Source organism: Telopea speciosissima, chromosome 7 (genome assembly GCF_018873765.1).
Source record: "Telopea speciosissima isolate NSW1024214 ecotype Mountain lineage chromosome 7, Tspe_v1, whole genome shotgun sequence".
NCBI lineage: Eukaryota > Viridiplantae > Streptophyta > Magnoliopsida > Proteales > Proteaceae > Telopea > Telopea speciosissima.
In genome coordinates this window covers 55,266,094-55,280,475 of record NC_057922.1, presented here as the reverse complement: position 1 = coordinate 55,280,475, position 14,382 = coordinate 55,266,094, and the positions used below count along the sequence as shown (strand labels likewise).

The following is a 14,382-nucleotide window of genomic DNA, read 5'->3' as shown; positions in this document are numbered from 1 at the left end:
TAAATTTCTCTTTTTGGGCAATTAGAAATCCTTCTGAAACAAATAATATGTCGAGCGAAAAATGGAAAACAAGAATTTCTATGGGAGAGGGAATAAAAGCCATTGGTCTCACAAATCAAGGGTATGAAGGGGTTGAAAGCATCCCCGCATTAACGATTTGAGTTTATAATTTTAAAAAGTTGGTTTAGTTTCATTATGGTTTCCTACAATCTATTAATTGGTGGCTTTTGAATTCTCTTGTTCAAATTATTATTCTAGATTTAACTGATCCATGGTAATGCAGATTCAATTATCTCTGTACTTTTGAGAACTGAGGAATGTTATTTCTACCTTTTCTATTCTATGCTTATAAAATGGGCACCGAATAGGTGAAAGTGTTTCCTTGATGATGGGACTCCATTCTTTTGGAAAAAAAAATTATATTACAAATAAGGAGAGAAGGCTGAGGATATCAAAAGAGCTCTGCAAGAGAGAGAGAGAGAGATCTGGAGTGGCATGGTTATACAATAGATATGGAACTTATCTTTACTGTCAATTGCCCTCCCCTTGCTATTTTTATCATGCTTCCTTCTCAACATGATACACATGACTTTCATTTGTGAAGGAGAGGAAATGAAAGAACAACACAAGTTGTAATGCTTGATGGAAAGTGAGAATGGAAAACGTAATAAACCATCATATCTTCTCGTGATTTAAACCTTATTTGCATCACAACTGAAAAATTATTGGAGAGTAATGGTTATTGTTGTGATTCACTGGACAAACATTTTTGGTGCTCTGCCCCTGCCCACTGAGACCAATTATTGATACTGATTTCCAATTTTTTTAGTGTCTAATTGACTTCCATTTCCAAATCGATTTATTTTTATTAATTTTCCATGTCTGAATATGATTCACTTGATGAACCTTTTTTGTTGCGGTGCTCACTAAGATAATATTTTCCTGTTGCAGCTGCTACGCAGTAGATAGCACAAGAACAATATGTCAAACAAAGAAGAGGATTCTGAGCATACCATGCCCTCAGCACAAGAGGAGGTACAATACTTCCATCTTTACATGTGTGACTAATGAAAAACCTAGTATTCTATGTGTTGGAAAGAGCTAATGCTATTCATAGTGGTTTTTTAATTCTATTTTATTTCAACTGAGAAATTTCTGTAACTTTTGGTTTCTGCAATCTTCTTCAATAGGAGGAAGCAATAAAGAAAAAGTATGGAGGAATTGTGCCCAAGAAGCCACCACTCATTTCTAAGGTAACTAGCAAAATGATGCCTTTGAGCTCTGTAGCTTGAAATTGATGTTGGTTTGAGTTTGCTTCCGGTTAAAAATTTTCAACTTTTAACTACAGGACCATGAACGTGCTTTTTTTGATTCAGCTGATTGGGCACTTGGGAAGGTATTGCTACTTTTTATTTTATGTTTGATTTTATTTCTTCAAGATGGACCTTATAAATTGAGTGTGAAGCTTGAATTGAGTTAATACCTGACATTATCTAATCCTTTGGATGGTATCAGCAAGGAGGTTCTGGAGAGAAGCCTAAGGAATCACCTGAAGAAGCTCTTCGGCCTAAACTGGAGGTACTGATATAATGTTTTTCTCCTTATGCTTAAATGTTTTGGTTGATTTCAGTTATACTTCTCCTTTCTTTTCTTTTATTCTCTTGGCTTCAATAGCCCCCATTTCATGTTTTTTATCTCTGGAATATTCAATCATGCCAATATTAGTTTATGTCCCAGATTAAAGAATGGTACTTTATCAATTTTTTGCTACCTGCTGTTTAAATATTCAATATTGAATGAAAATGGCAGTTCACAACATTGGATAAGTAGTGAATTTTTTTGTGTACTTTTGGAAAGTTGGAATGAGTGGTTATATCCATGTAATCTAACCATGAAGCTTTTAGCTGAACTTAACAATAACAGAAAAACCTGCGAATTGTTGTACTAGATAAATCAGTTGAAAGAATTTGGAACCTGATTTGGACCTGGGCCCTAGTTGAACAGATTCTTTAATGTTCAATTAAGTAAATTTTCTTCCTCTATTTTGTTAGGTTGGAATTCTTGAAACATAAATTGGCATAAGTTTAATAATTAAACTGTTATGTACTAATTAAAACAAGGAAAGTTGTTCTGAAATAATGGAAACTCAGTGGGGAGATCTAGACTAAATTCTTTAAATTGATAAAAGTAGTTCTACAGCGAGATCTGCGAGTGCTATCATTATCATTTTGTGACGTTATGCTTTAGATGGCCCATAAAAATTCTCTCTTCTGAAAGAAAGAGGTTCCCTAAACTGCAGAGCACAAAGAAGTATCCCCAATAGAGTTCTACTTGATTTCAACCTGCTAGTGATAATTTAGGCTTTAAACTAGCATATTGGAAAAGGAAGTGTGAAAATCAAGAAGCCCTCTTCTCCCTCCCCCACCCCCCACTCCCCACGGTCCTACCCCAACATTTTCAACACTATTTAGTTTCTCTCAGTATCTAAATTTAGTAGTTCTATTTACACACCCCCCCCCCCCAAATAAAAAACAAATTTAGTGGTTCCTAAGACTGGAATCGAATTTGCACAAATCTAGGGTCCCTGAGTTCTCCCATACTTGGCTTAAGTTTGTAAACTGTGATCAGCTGTCTACTAATTCCAGTGGTATTATCCCACTATCAATAATGAAATGAGAAAGGTTGAGTAGTGCACTACTTGTTTAGTCTTTTTATCTACAGTAAAGCCAGCTTATTACATCACATGTCACACTTCATATGCTGATTTTCACATTTCTTACATATTGGTGCTTCCCTTTCTACATTTCAGCCCACACAACAACAAGCACGATCCCGAAAGTCTCCTTATGCTCCTGTAGATGGTGAAGGTATCTCTAATGATTTTAATTGCTAGTTTAGCCTCCCGGATATATAATGCATTCAATTTTTCATATTTCAAAGGTCATATCTAACCCTCTGTTCTTTTCCATTTGTAGATGGCAGTAATGCTTCTGAGGATGTGGCTAGTGAATGAGAGATGGATGGTGCCTTTTCTTCATTTCAACTTATTCTTCTATATTTATAAAGCTCATAGGTGCTCTGGACAGTATCTCTAATTATATGGGGAGTTTTTTTACGTACCATTTTCATCTTTCATGGTTGTCTATTAAGTAACTGTATGAAAATGACATGAGAGCCTCTTTTGGTAATATAAATGTGGTTCCCAGATTATATCAACTTAAAACCAATGTGTATTGACTTGTTTGTAGCAGACAAAATGCTCTTTGTTTTCTTTCTGCTGATAGGGTTCCTTGTAAGAAGAGATTTGAATCAAATTTCAAATCTCAGTAGTTGGGAAATGGATTGCTTGGTCCATTGTATCAGGACATGCAATATCATTTGCATTGGTATATCACAAAATTTATCTCTTACGGTTGAAATTTAACCACAAGTCAACAAGTGCACTGGATGGTGTTTGATGGTATGTAACTACACACACATATACAAGTGTAGTGTCTTATAGAAAACTTAGCTTTTCCTCTACCAAACAATGTAGGGTTGCAAAAACCCTTGCTTCTCAATGCACTAGGGTTTCAAAAATCCCAACACTCTCACAAGAAGACAGAGCAAGAGAGTCAGATGGGGAGACAGAGAGAGAGACAGACGTATATATTGACGACCTCCTCTCTCCCCTATAAACATTGAGTTTTGTCACCCTAGACGATCCACCAGGCGATAAAGATTTCCAATCTGACATGAATGGTGCAAATCCTGAAAGATCATATGGCAATAAATGACCATACAGAATCAACCGAAACTTTGAGGGTAGATTCCTTTTTTTCATTTTGAACCTCCGTCTAGGATTAGGTATGGAAACTATGTCATTCGGCCATCATATTATGCAAATTAGGGTTTTGTGGAATCCCCTCTTTGAGCATAGTTTTGACTGTGTTCCTAGCAGAACTTACGGTTGATCGTTGCATCATTGAATAATACTCAGAAGGACCTTTCAAAAAATGTGGATCGCCAAAATGTGACGGTCGGATCTCAGGATATCGCTCTCGGGAGTTTTATTGGAAAAATAGTGTATGATGCTAACATGTGCCGGTGCATTTTGTTAATGTGCATCGGCACTCCATTTGCTAACGTGTACTGACGCATGCTAAAATGTGTCATCGCACACTAACATGTGAGCGCAAAAAATAGAAAATTTCACTATAGATATCCCCTTGCATTGCATTTGAATAGTAGAACTCAGAAAAGGAGTCTAGATTTTGAAAACCTAAAGAAAAGAGGGGGAAAAGAAGGAAAATACTCCGCAAAAAAGTGGAAAAAGATGAAAATACCCTCGGCTCAGAATTTCTCCAGAAAATCAAAGGAAGCACTGGAATTCTATAGAAATGACTCTAGGATCCCTCTTTGGCCAAAAGAGGTAATTTTCTTTCGGCTCCCCCATTTCATTTTATGCCGTTATAATTCCAATATTATTGTAAATATTATAATATTGCATTCTTTTCTTTCTTTTTTTGGTTGATATAATAATATTGCATGTGCCATTATAATATGAGTTTTCTATAAATACTCTAGAATTCCGTATTTTATGTCATTTTAATGACAAAATCCCTACATAATGATTTTCCAAAATTCCCCCATTTAGGCAGTTATAATGCCAAAATTAGGTTTTTCAAAATAAACTAATCTCCATATTTTATGTCGTTATAATGCCAACATTTTCTTACCAAAAAAATAATAATGATAATGCCAACATTTCCATAAAATAAAATGAATATTCATTGTTTTATGATGTGCTGCCAAATAAATGCCCTGTGTATATGTGATGCATAGTGTGATTCGTTGTTGCTATTTAACATACATTGTACATTTTTCTTCAAGAATGGTCTAAATAGAAAGAAACCAGCCTTTGGTCAGACGGGGACTAATCGTGAGGGAAGCATTGAAGCCGTGAACAATACTAGATAAAAATTCCAGCATATGATCTCGACAAAAACAATGAACAAAATCAATAATAATAGGGAGAAGGTTACCTAGAACTCACTGTTGACAAGTTCCTCCAAAGGAATGCACAACTTGGTGTTGATCCACATTGGATGCTCCTTCTCCAATGTCCATAACCCAAAGTTAAAGATGAAGAGACTCTCATTCTCTCCTCAACTCTCACAATACAATATTATGTTCTCTTGTCATGTGCAATTAGGATTTAAGCCTTAGCTTTTTATACAAAGCTAATGGTGGACATTACAATCTAATGGTACTCATCATCCCAAGTGGTGTGATCTTAAAGGTAGTCCATGTATTGTCCTTAATTTCACAAAAAGTTGATCCTACAATGGACACAACCTAATAAAACCCCCTAAGGGTAGAAACTTTCATTACATTTTCTCCCTCCACATGACTAACATTCACAATGGACCTGCAGGCTTGGAATTAAATCACTGCCATAAACCCTAATTCATTGTACATTAATATTGGATTGTCATGACTATTGACTAGTAACTAGACTCAAAAAGGTCTGAAAACACATTCCAAATAATAATAATATCAATCCTTTTGCAAACTCTTCACAAAACAAATATATCAAACCCCAGATTTCAACCAGTCACAGCCAAACGACTTACACACTTGGATGTTCTCCCTAAGAGGTCAATGGAAACCATATTGAGCATCACCCCCGTTCACACTCATAACATGTACATCAAGCAACCAATATGCAACCAATTCTATCGATGGGCATCGACTATTGGCATACCATAGACACAAAACGTACAAATGCAAAAGTAAGTGCCCATCAGGGACGGGGAAAAACAACTACCAGATATTCTTTTTGCCAAACACAACTAATAGTGAACCATTCAGGATTCTATATAGATCAACATTCATAAGTATCCGCAAATATATTTTCATGCCAGTCCCTATTGGAGAAATATATAATGTGGCAACCCTAGAATAGAGTATCCAAATCTATCCATAGTTGTGAACTAGTAAGCAGCACAATATGGGTTGTTGAACATAACATGATTATAAACACAAGTATTTAATCATAACCCACAATTAATTTATTTAATTGCATTAAATTGGGTTTAATGGACACATCAAATGCTAAAATATTCAACAATCTCGCACCTATACATTAAAGCTAATGTACAAGTGGGGGATAAATATAGCTGGTGTGAGTTCCTTCATCATAGGGTCAGACAAATAATCTGCCGAGTCAACTTTGGCAATTGTGATATTGCTATGTTGTATGATCTCCTGAAGGAGATGATATTTGTGCTCCACGTGCATGTTCCTCTTGTTGACCTGACTTCAGTACTAAGAGGAGGGGGTAAATCATTGCATAAAAATTTTAACCCCTTTTGAAACGATGTGATGACACTGACCTGTGCAACTGATCATGAAACTGTAGCAAACCCTGTAGGCACTATGACTGTCAATATACCTGTGCACACAGAATGGCTGGGGCAGTTCCAATTTTACTAGTTCAAGTTCACATCCACTCCTACCTTCAATTAAGAATGGCCAGGCCTACAAGGAGATGCATGCCCACACTGCAAAACAAATGTACTTCTATGCCAAACCTCACTGTCACAACACAAAATATACGCGGTTTGACAATTTGCCTACATCCACGGAGCAATACCCCTTGGGATTTCATATTTTTCCATTACTCTCCTCAGTTGCAACTACCTCTACAGTCCAGGTCTACTCCTACTTCAATCCTTGATCATACAAAGACATAGGGTTACAACCCCAACAACCCACAGCCACAATTATGAGAGTCTAGCTCTTTATGAGACAAATTATCAAACACCTACTGGACACCTACCCAATAGCCCCTTACAATGATAAAATCAATTCAAAATACAAATTCCCCAACCCTTACATATCATAGCTAAGCTACACATCACAAATTAACAAATATTAGCTAATTACAAGAGGAATTTATGAAATTACCAAACTAGATTAACCATTTGGAAGAACACAATCATCCACCATAATCAATACCTTCTACAGCTCCTTTGAGGTCTAAATGATGAAGTCAATTCAATCCAATGCAATCTAACTCACCCCAATGCATAGAGACATGTAGAAACCCAATCTTTGGGTTTTGAACACACACCATAGCTCTCACAAAATCCTCCAGTGACATTTTCTTCATTCTTATAAGCACAACGAAAAAAACTGAGTTCAATTTAGCTTTGAAATGAACCCAAAGACGACATTTGAATCTGGGCTCTTGAATCTGCCAGATGGAGAGACCAGATCAAGTCAACAAAAGTCAAACTGGGTCTTTCATTGACCCTCTTGACGAGTAGCAGCTCAACTGCTCATGGTCGAGTGGCTGGATCCTTAGGAATTGGACCCATCTTAAAAAAGGTGGGTTGATTTGTAACACCACGACCGGCGGTTGGGGGTTGACCGACTGACCGAGTTAGCGGGGCACACGCCAGTCACTAATTTGGAATCTATGTTACTTGTACCGTATGGTCACGCAACACCCAAACCTTCTGTCCGCTTGATGATCGTTCAATTGACTTGATAGAGCAGGGATGAATCGTTATCACCTCCAATTCTTGCTTGCTCCAATTTCCTTCAATTTCTCATATGGAAGTGGAAATGACCATCCTACACCCTACCCGAACACACTGCCCAAGGTAAGGTAGGGTGGTCATTTCTGTTCCTATATAAGGAATTGGAAGGAATTGAAGCGGACAACGAATTGGAGGTGATAAAAATACAGAACAGGATGCTTTTTTCTTTTTTTCTTTTTTTTTTTTTTATGATAAAGTAGGATGCTTATTCGCCATTACATCTACAAATTTCATATCGACAAAATGACAAGACCAGCGCATCGAATATGATCGAGCGAAATGGAATCAGAGGCATGTGTACCATGTATATGTGCTACACTAAATAGAGGTAAGACAACCTTGTGACACGGTGCACCGCGTAGCCTATGCTCAACCAATCAAATGTCTCGTGGTAGAATCTTCACTGCTACAGACCAATCCACACATGCACATTATGATGAAACCTCGATTGAAATTACGATCCAGATCCTATGGCCATAAGGCCTCTAGAACTGAAGCGTATTAAGCCTAAAACATACTCATCCATTTTGGTCGAGAGCTCACTTGATTTTTTCTTTCTAAGGGGAAAATTGTCGAACACTTAAAGAGTATAATCCTATACAGCCAATTTTTGCATTAAAATATCAAATGGCCTTGAGGCCTGGTTTGTGGCTTACACCCGCACGCGGGAGCCTCTTCCAGCAAGTTGTCGTGTGCGTGGGGCTTGCTCCTACTGTGGCCGTGGCCTTCCCTTGGTGTTACATGGTTGGCTATCTCGTGAAGGTGTGAGTTGCATGGCCTAAGTGACCTAGGCTATGTGTTGGATTAATTACATTTGATATATGTGTCCATCAAACCCAATTTAATTTAATTAAATTCATTAATATATTTTCATAAATTAAATCTCTTCAAAAATTTGGGAACTGATTTTTCCTAATAGACTTCAATTTGGTTTCCAAAGAAAGACAAGATCAGGTTTTATTTTTTCTAAATGGTGCTTCAGGGAGAACGTAAACCCCTAACATTCCAGCTTAAAACATTCATAGCAAATAAAAATAACTCTAATCCATAAATAAATAAATAAAAAAAGACCAGATAGTAGATTAACTGCAACAACAAAAGATAAGGAGTATCAAAAAAGAAGAGAGAACAGAACCAAAGAAAGAGCACCACACAAATAAAGGATTTACAAAAACAGAAGAAAAAAAATAGTCGAGGGGAAAACCTGAGAAACCTAACACGAGCTCTTCAGTCAAGTTTAAAGATAAAGGACGCACACACTCCAGAAGATCATAAAATAGAAGTCCCATAGAAGAAAAAAAAATAGAAATTACCCGATAGGATGGGGATCTATCTTCTCTTCGTACTACTATGTCACTAGGACCACTGCTCTCTTTTACCATAACAGTTCTTTTCTTGATGGAAGAGTGCTGAAAGTTTTCTTCGGTGATCATTTCACATGTTAGAGTTCTTGAACCCGAGGAATGAGAAGCTAGGGGTTGGGAATCTGGGAACAGATCCATAGAGAATTTGCGAAATGTCTCAAATTTTGCTGCTTCACATTCAGAAATCTAGGGGTGGAGTTTTTCTTTTTTCGACTTAGAGGATGAATGCATACCAGCACTGACCTCATGGATCGAGTACAGGGATTCTTGAGGTAAAAGAATTTGAAGCCGGCATAGTAATGAGAGGGTTTTTCTTGACATGGGATGGGTTCTAGGGATTCACTAGAGAAGGAACAAACTGGGAAGCTGGGGGAACAACAACATCAAAAGAACCCAGACCTTCTTGAGCAAGATCAGATGGCATGGGTGAGAAAATTCATGGATAACCACGGACGAAGGAGAGTAAAAGTAGTAGCTGGGTAAATTTGAAAATTGACAAATAGATCTTGAGCAGTGTTAGTCGGATTATCCATACCCAGATGAGGGGGCATACCCATATACATATGAGATGTGGAATCCTCCTAAAATGGGCAAGAAAAATCTGTAGCATCATGTGGACAGTCGAGTAACCAAGGGACTCCAGAAGAATCATCACCAAAAGATAAGCTTATGTTTGAGGTTGAAAGAAACCTTAACTCTTGCCAACCAAGGTGCCAGGCTCTAAAATCCCAATTTAAGAGAACTGTAATAGGTTTCCCAATGAAGGAGGCAGTAAAATGAACAGTTCCTTCAAAACAACAATTGACTGGGAAACGCAAGAACTAGACCCAAATGGGTAAATATTGAACTTAGAACATTCAAGTGAATGTTTAGGAGTCACAGAAAGTAAATGCAGAGGGTACTCACAATACCACCAAGGCACCTCCTCTAAAACCTACTCTTTGTCTTTCTCAAAAAAGAATTCAAGCAAAAAAAGCCCCCCAATAGTTGCCACTACATCACTTGCCTCTTTCGACTGTCAAAACTGAGCAAGGAAGTCTTTGAATTCGAAAACCAGAGGGTTCCCCCCATCCCACAACATATCCAAAAAGAGTAGCCCGGTCTCGGTAGGAGGGATAACACTGAGCTCGAGATTTGAAACGGCAATGGGTAGGAGAGGAAGAATTTTTTTCCCTACCTCTTTTGAACCCTTAGAAACCCCATCCCCCTGACCCTTATGAGCAACTTGGCCATCCTGCAAATGATCCTGGTCTCACCTCGAACCCCTTCGAGAATCCTTAGATGTGGAGTAGCAAGGAACGTTCCTTGGATGGGGAGTCTCAGTTTGGTCTCATAGTTCAAGAGAATCTAGAAAAACCCAAACCAGAAACGACAGAAACAGAAAACAGAGCTAAAAGTGAATAGAAATAGGAAACAAGACACAATAGAAAGACCAACAAAGAACCAAAATGAAATCAAGATCCAGAACAGGAACAATCTAGAGGAGGAAAGAAAGGAGAACAAGAGAAAAGAAACCACACCGTGAAAAGTAAAACTACGTAAGAGAGCCTTGACATGTGAAAAGAGGTGACGTACAAGCACAAAGGAAATCCCTAAAAGTAGAAAGAGGTGACAATGGGGAAAAGACAAGTAGATAAGAGGTAGAAAGAAGGATAAAGGAAAAAATTATGCTGTTACCTGGGCTTGCAGTCAAAGAAATGGAATATTTCAGTTTCTTTTTGGGTTCACAAATATCCTCCCAGGGTTTTGTATTTTCTAAAATATTTTTTTAGATTTCATTTCTTTGATTGTGAGCCCAGGTAGCAGGAACTATTTCGTCTGAAGAGAAAAGCCTACATCCTTAGGGACTTGATCATCATACCATGTGAAGGAATATTTCAAACCCACATTTAAGGTATGGACCCTTAGCACCCCTATACAATTGTACAATCCACGATTTCAAAATCGGGAATCAGTCAGTAAATCAGCCAATTTGGATCAGAATTGATCATGAACGATCCTAATTCCATCCAATTTGACACGATCAATTCATGTCAAGAAACTCTAAAATCATTGAATTTTCAAATATAAGAACCAATTCTAGGGTTCTTGGGATCAATTCCGACCAATTCTAATCCAAATTGGCAAGGACCAATTTGAACCCCGATTCCGTGCTTTGAGAGGCTGGTCCAATCACTCCCTTCCTTTGACATGCACAGCCACAAACCTGCATAGAAAACGATGATGGCCATGTCTATTTCAACCTTCTTTTTTTTTTTTTTTTTTTTTTTTTTTTTTGGTAAAAGTTTTTATTAACAAAAACCTTTGGGGAAGGAAACCCCTGAGGCATCACAGTGCAAAGGAAAAGTGAGAAAAGAAGGGGGATGAGAGAACCACATCTGATTAGCCTGGAATTGAGTGCCAAAAGACGCTAAGGTATCAGCCACAAAGTTGCCCTCACGGAGAGTATGCATGCACTCAAAATGCTCAAAAGAGGTCCATAGAAGGAGATACTATGCAATAATGAAGTGACTGCACCAAGGAATGCTTTGGTATCGGCCTTGAATAATGGAGACAATGGTTAGGCTATCGCTCTCAATACAAATTTTACAGATACTAAGCTCTCGAGCCACCAATAGAACTTTGTAAACTGCTAATGCCTCAGTGACACACGCAAAATTATTGCCACGCCTGGAAGAGAAACATAAGAGATATCGTCCAGATCCGTCACGACCCACACCACCAAATCCAGAAGGACCTAGGTTACCACGACTAGCCCCATCAACATTGATTTTAATAATACCCTGAGAAGGGGTGGACCAAGAAGTGCATATAAGATGGATTAAAATCCTCTACTGTGCAGGCATCTTGCAGTGCATTGCAATACAGACTTGAGAGCTTGACACGTGAGAGAAGATTCATCCAACGGTGCGAACTCAATGCAAGGCAGGTTTTTTTTTTTTTCCTTTCTTCACGAGCGTGGCACTGTTGGATGTCGCATCTTCCACGTTTCAAGCTCTCAGGCCCGCACTGCAGTGTCCCCCAAGATTAGGGCACTGTAGAGGATTTTTTCCCATTTGAGATAAGGGTTCTTATCCTTCAAATTTGAAAGTCCAGAGGAATTCAGTCAAAAATCTCTTGACTTTGATAGCCACCTCTGCTGATGATCTAGTGGTGCGGCCAAAGGCTCAGCCATCTCAACGCCTGGTCCGAGCAACACAAATGATTTCACAAGTGCCCTAGTCACAATTCCTTTTTATGTGGGTAGACCACTTAAGAATGTGTGAATGTGGCAAAGGGCAGTGCAAAGTTTGAAGGTGCACTAGAGGCCCTTCAATGGGATGGGCTTTTTGGTGTTGCCCACGTTCCACATCAGTATGGTTACACATTATTTATTTTTTAAATATTTTACTTGTAACACATTTTCTCCCCCCTTATTTATAAATATGTTTTTTATTTTTGTTTACAAGGGAAAATGATGGTTGTGGATTGTTTAAATTTATAGATGAAGGAGAATTTTCGTCTTCAAACCAGTTACCTAGGAATTATGTCAAGGATCTACCAACCATCACACCAACACCAAATCAATCCACAAACTATTTGGAGCGATACCTCACAGCAAAAATTAGTGCTTTCAAACAACAAACAAGGTTATGTGAGTAACATAGGAGGTCCTTGATGCTGTAAAAACAACTTGATCTTAACAAGTGTAATATGGGAGAAGGGAAAAAGAAGTTGTATGACCAATATTTGTGAATTTTGTAATTAAATTAAATTGTCTTCTGCACGCATACACACGTTGATATGGATTCTTGACCAAAAACAAGGATATCCCAATTATTGTACTAACTATGTTGGGCAATGCACTCATAACTTCCATATATTGTTGCTTCAAACATCAGTTTGTTATTATTATATATTTTAAATTATGTCTGTGGCTAAAACAATGTTCCAATTAATCGTTTTATTATGGATATGTATGGAATGATATTTTTATAATTTATACGTCAAACACAATAAATAAAGTTAATATTGTTACGCATAGCAATGGCATATTAATAATTTTAGGTTATATAAGGTTGGGTGGTAATTGGATTTCATTGATTATTTGAGAACATTAATATGGTAATCGTATTATTTTATTTATTATTGGTTAAAGTGTCTTAGTTAAATTTAAGGTTTAATAACTGAAAGACTCGGGGTAACCAAATAATTTTTCAAATAGATTCAAGGTGAATCCAACAGTCAAACTCAGGATAACCAAACAATTTTTCAAATAGATTCAAAGTGAATCCAACTGACAGACTCAGGGTAATCAAATAGTTTTTCAGGAAAATTCACGTCACAAAATCATGACAACCAAACAATCTATTTTCTAGAATAACAAATTCACAGAACGCAACTCAGTGGAATACCATCCAGAATTAGTGTCAACTCCAACTGATTTACGCAAGCAAACACAACCTTAAGGTTGTTTTGGCTGTCACTGTGTATGCGGGGCAGAGTCCACATCCAAGAAACGATAAGAATGAAACTGAAATTGCAGGCACCCAATGCATCCAAAACACCACCTTTTCGGAGTTTTGTGAACTTTTGTGATCAAAATTGATTAGAACACATAAGAGGGTGGAAAATACAGAAATAAAACCAAGGCAGAAAAGACTACTAAATCTGCTGGAATAATTGATCTGATCCCATATACTTTTAAGTCTAGAGAGTAAAATATGTAAAGGGAGGGTGTTTCCTGCCCGGTCGCCGATGCTACCAGGGCAGGCGACAGCCAATGAGGCAATGAGTGCCCCTCTATCGGTTGGATTAGTAAGGGGCAGAGAGATAATTTCAGGGAGAGAGGAAAGGGACAGAGAGAAGGGGTGCTTGCGTAGGCTACGCTCCGGGCAAAGAAACATTTGGGGGAGAGGGGGGGCGGGAGGGCAACCTTATGATAAGGAGTACGGACCCACACAACAACATGATGCCACGATGGTTACCAGGAACCCTTTTCCTACTCCTGATAAGCAGCACAAGTGACTATTAAAGAAGCTGAAAATGAAACAACCAGAAAGGACAAACAGAAAAACAGCTAGAAATGGACAGAAATTGGAACCCTTTTCCTACTCCTTGTGATGGAACATTTGCCACCAACAATCCAAGTCACTGGTAAGACAATTTGGAACCTCTGCTGCCGGCCGTGCAGCCGGCGTGCAGCCTCACGCAGGCAGGGCATGAACCCCACCCAGGCAGTGGGTGGGACAGTCATTGCCCCTGCCTGTGTGAGGTCACACACCGGCCACATGGCTGCCCGACAGCAGAGGATCATGATCCCTGGTAAGAGGCTCCAAAAGATATTTCAATTTCCCTAATGCTTTATTATGTAATTTTTATTTTTATTTTATTTATGGGCAAGAGAACAATACCTGGTCGCATGTCCCTTGCGCCAATATGGCAGCCAA

The 14,382-nt window shown here is 38.2% G+C and overlaps 1 protein-coding gene across 1 annotated transcript; it reads left to right on the top strand.

The window, feature by feature from the left end:
• The first annotated feature begins 934 nt into the window (after positions 1-934).
• Positions 935-3,227, top strand: LOC122669234. The gene is made up of 6 exons (XM_043865948.1): positions 935-1,035; positions 1,191-1,253; positions 1,349-1,396; positions 1,516-1,578; positions 2,810-2,867; positions 2,976-3,227. Exons 1-6 carry the CDS (start codon positions 982-984, stop codon positions 3,011-3,013), a joined length of 324 nt encoding a protein of 107 aa, XP_043721883.1. The 5' UTR covers positions 935-981; the 3' UTR covers positions 3,014-3,227.
• The last annotated feature ends 11,155 nt before the right edge of the window (positions 3,228-14,382 follow it).

What these genes read in the sequence shown, in the direction of transcription:
- LOC122669234 (XM_043865948.1), top strand. Translation starts at nt 982, where the DNA reads ATGTCAAACAAAGAAGAGGATTCTGAGCATACCATGCCCTCAGCACAA. An exon ending in AGCCACCACTCATTTCTAAG is followed by an intron (nt 1,254 to 1,348) that starts GTAACTAGCAAA and finishes TTTTAACTACAG; the next exon opens with GACCATGAACGTGCTTTTTT. An exon ending in CTCTTCGGCCTAAACTGGAG is followed by an intron (nt 1,579 to 2,809) that starts GTACTGATATAA and finishes TCTACATTTCAG; the next exon opens with CCCACACAACAACAAGCACG.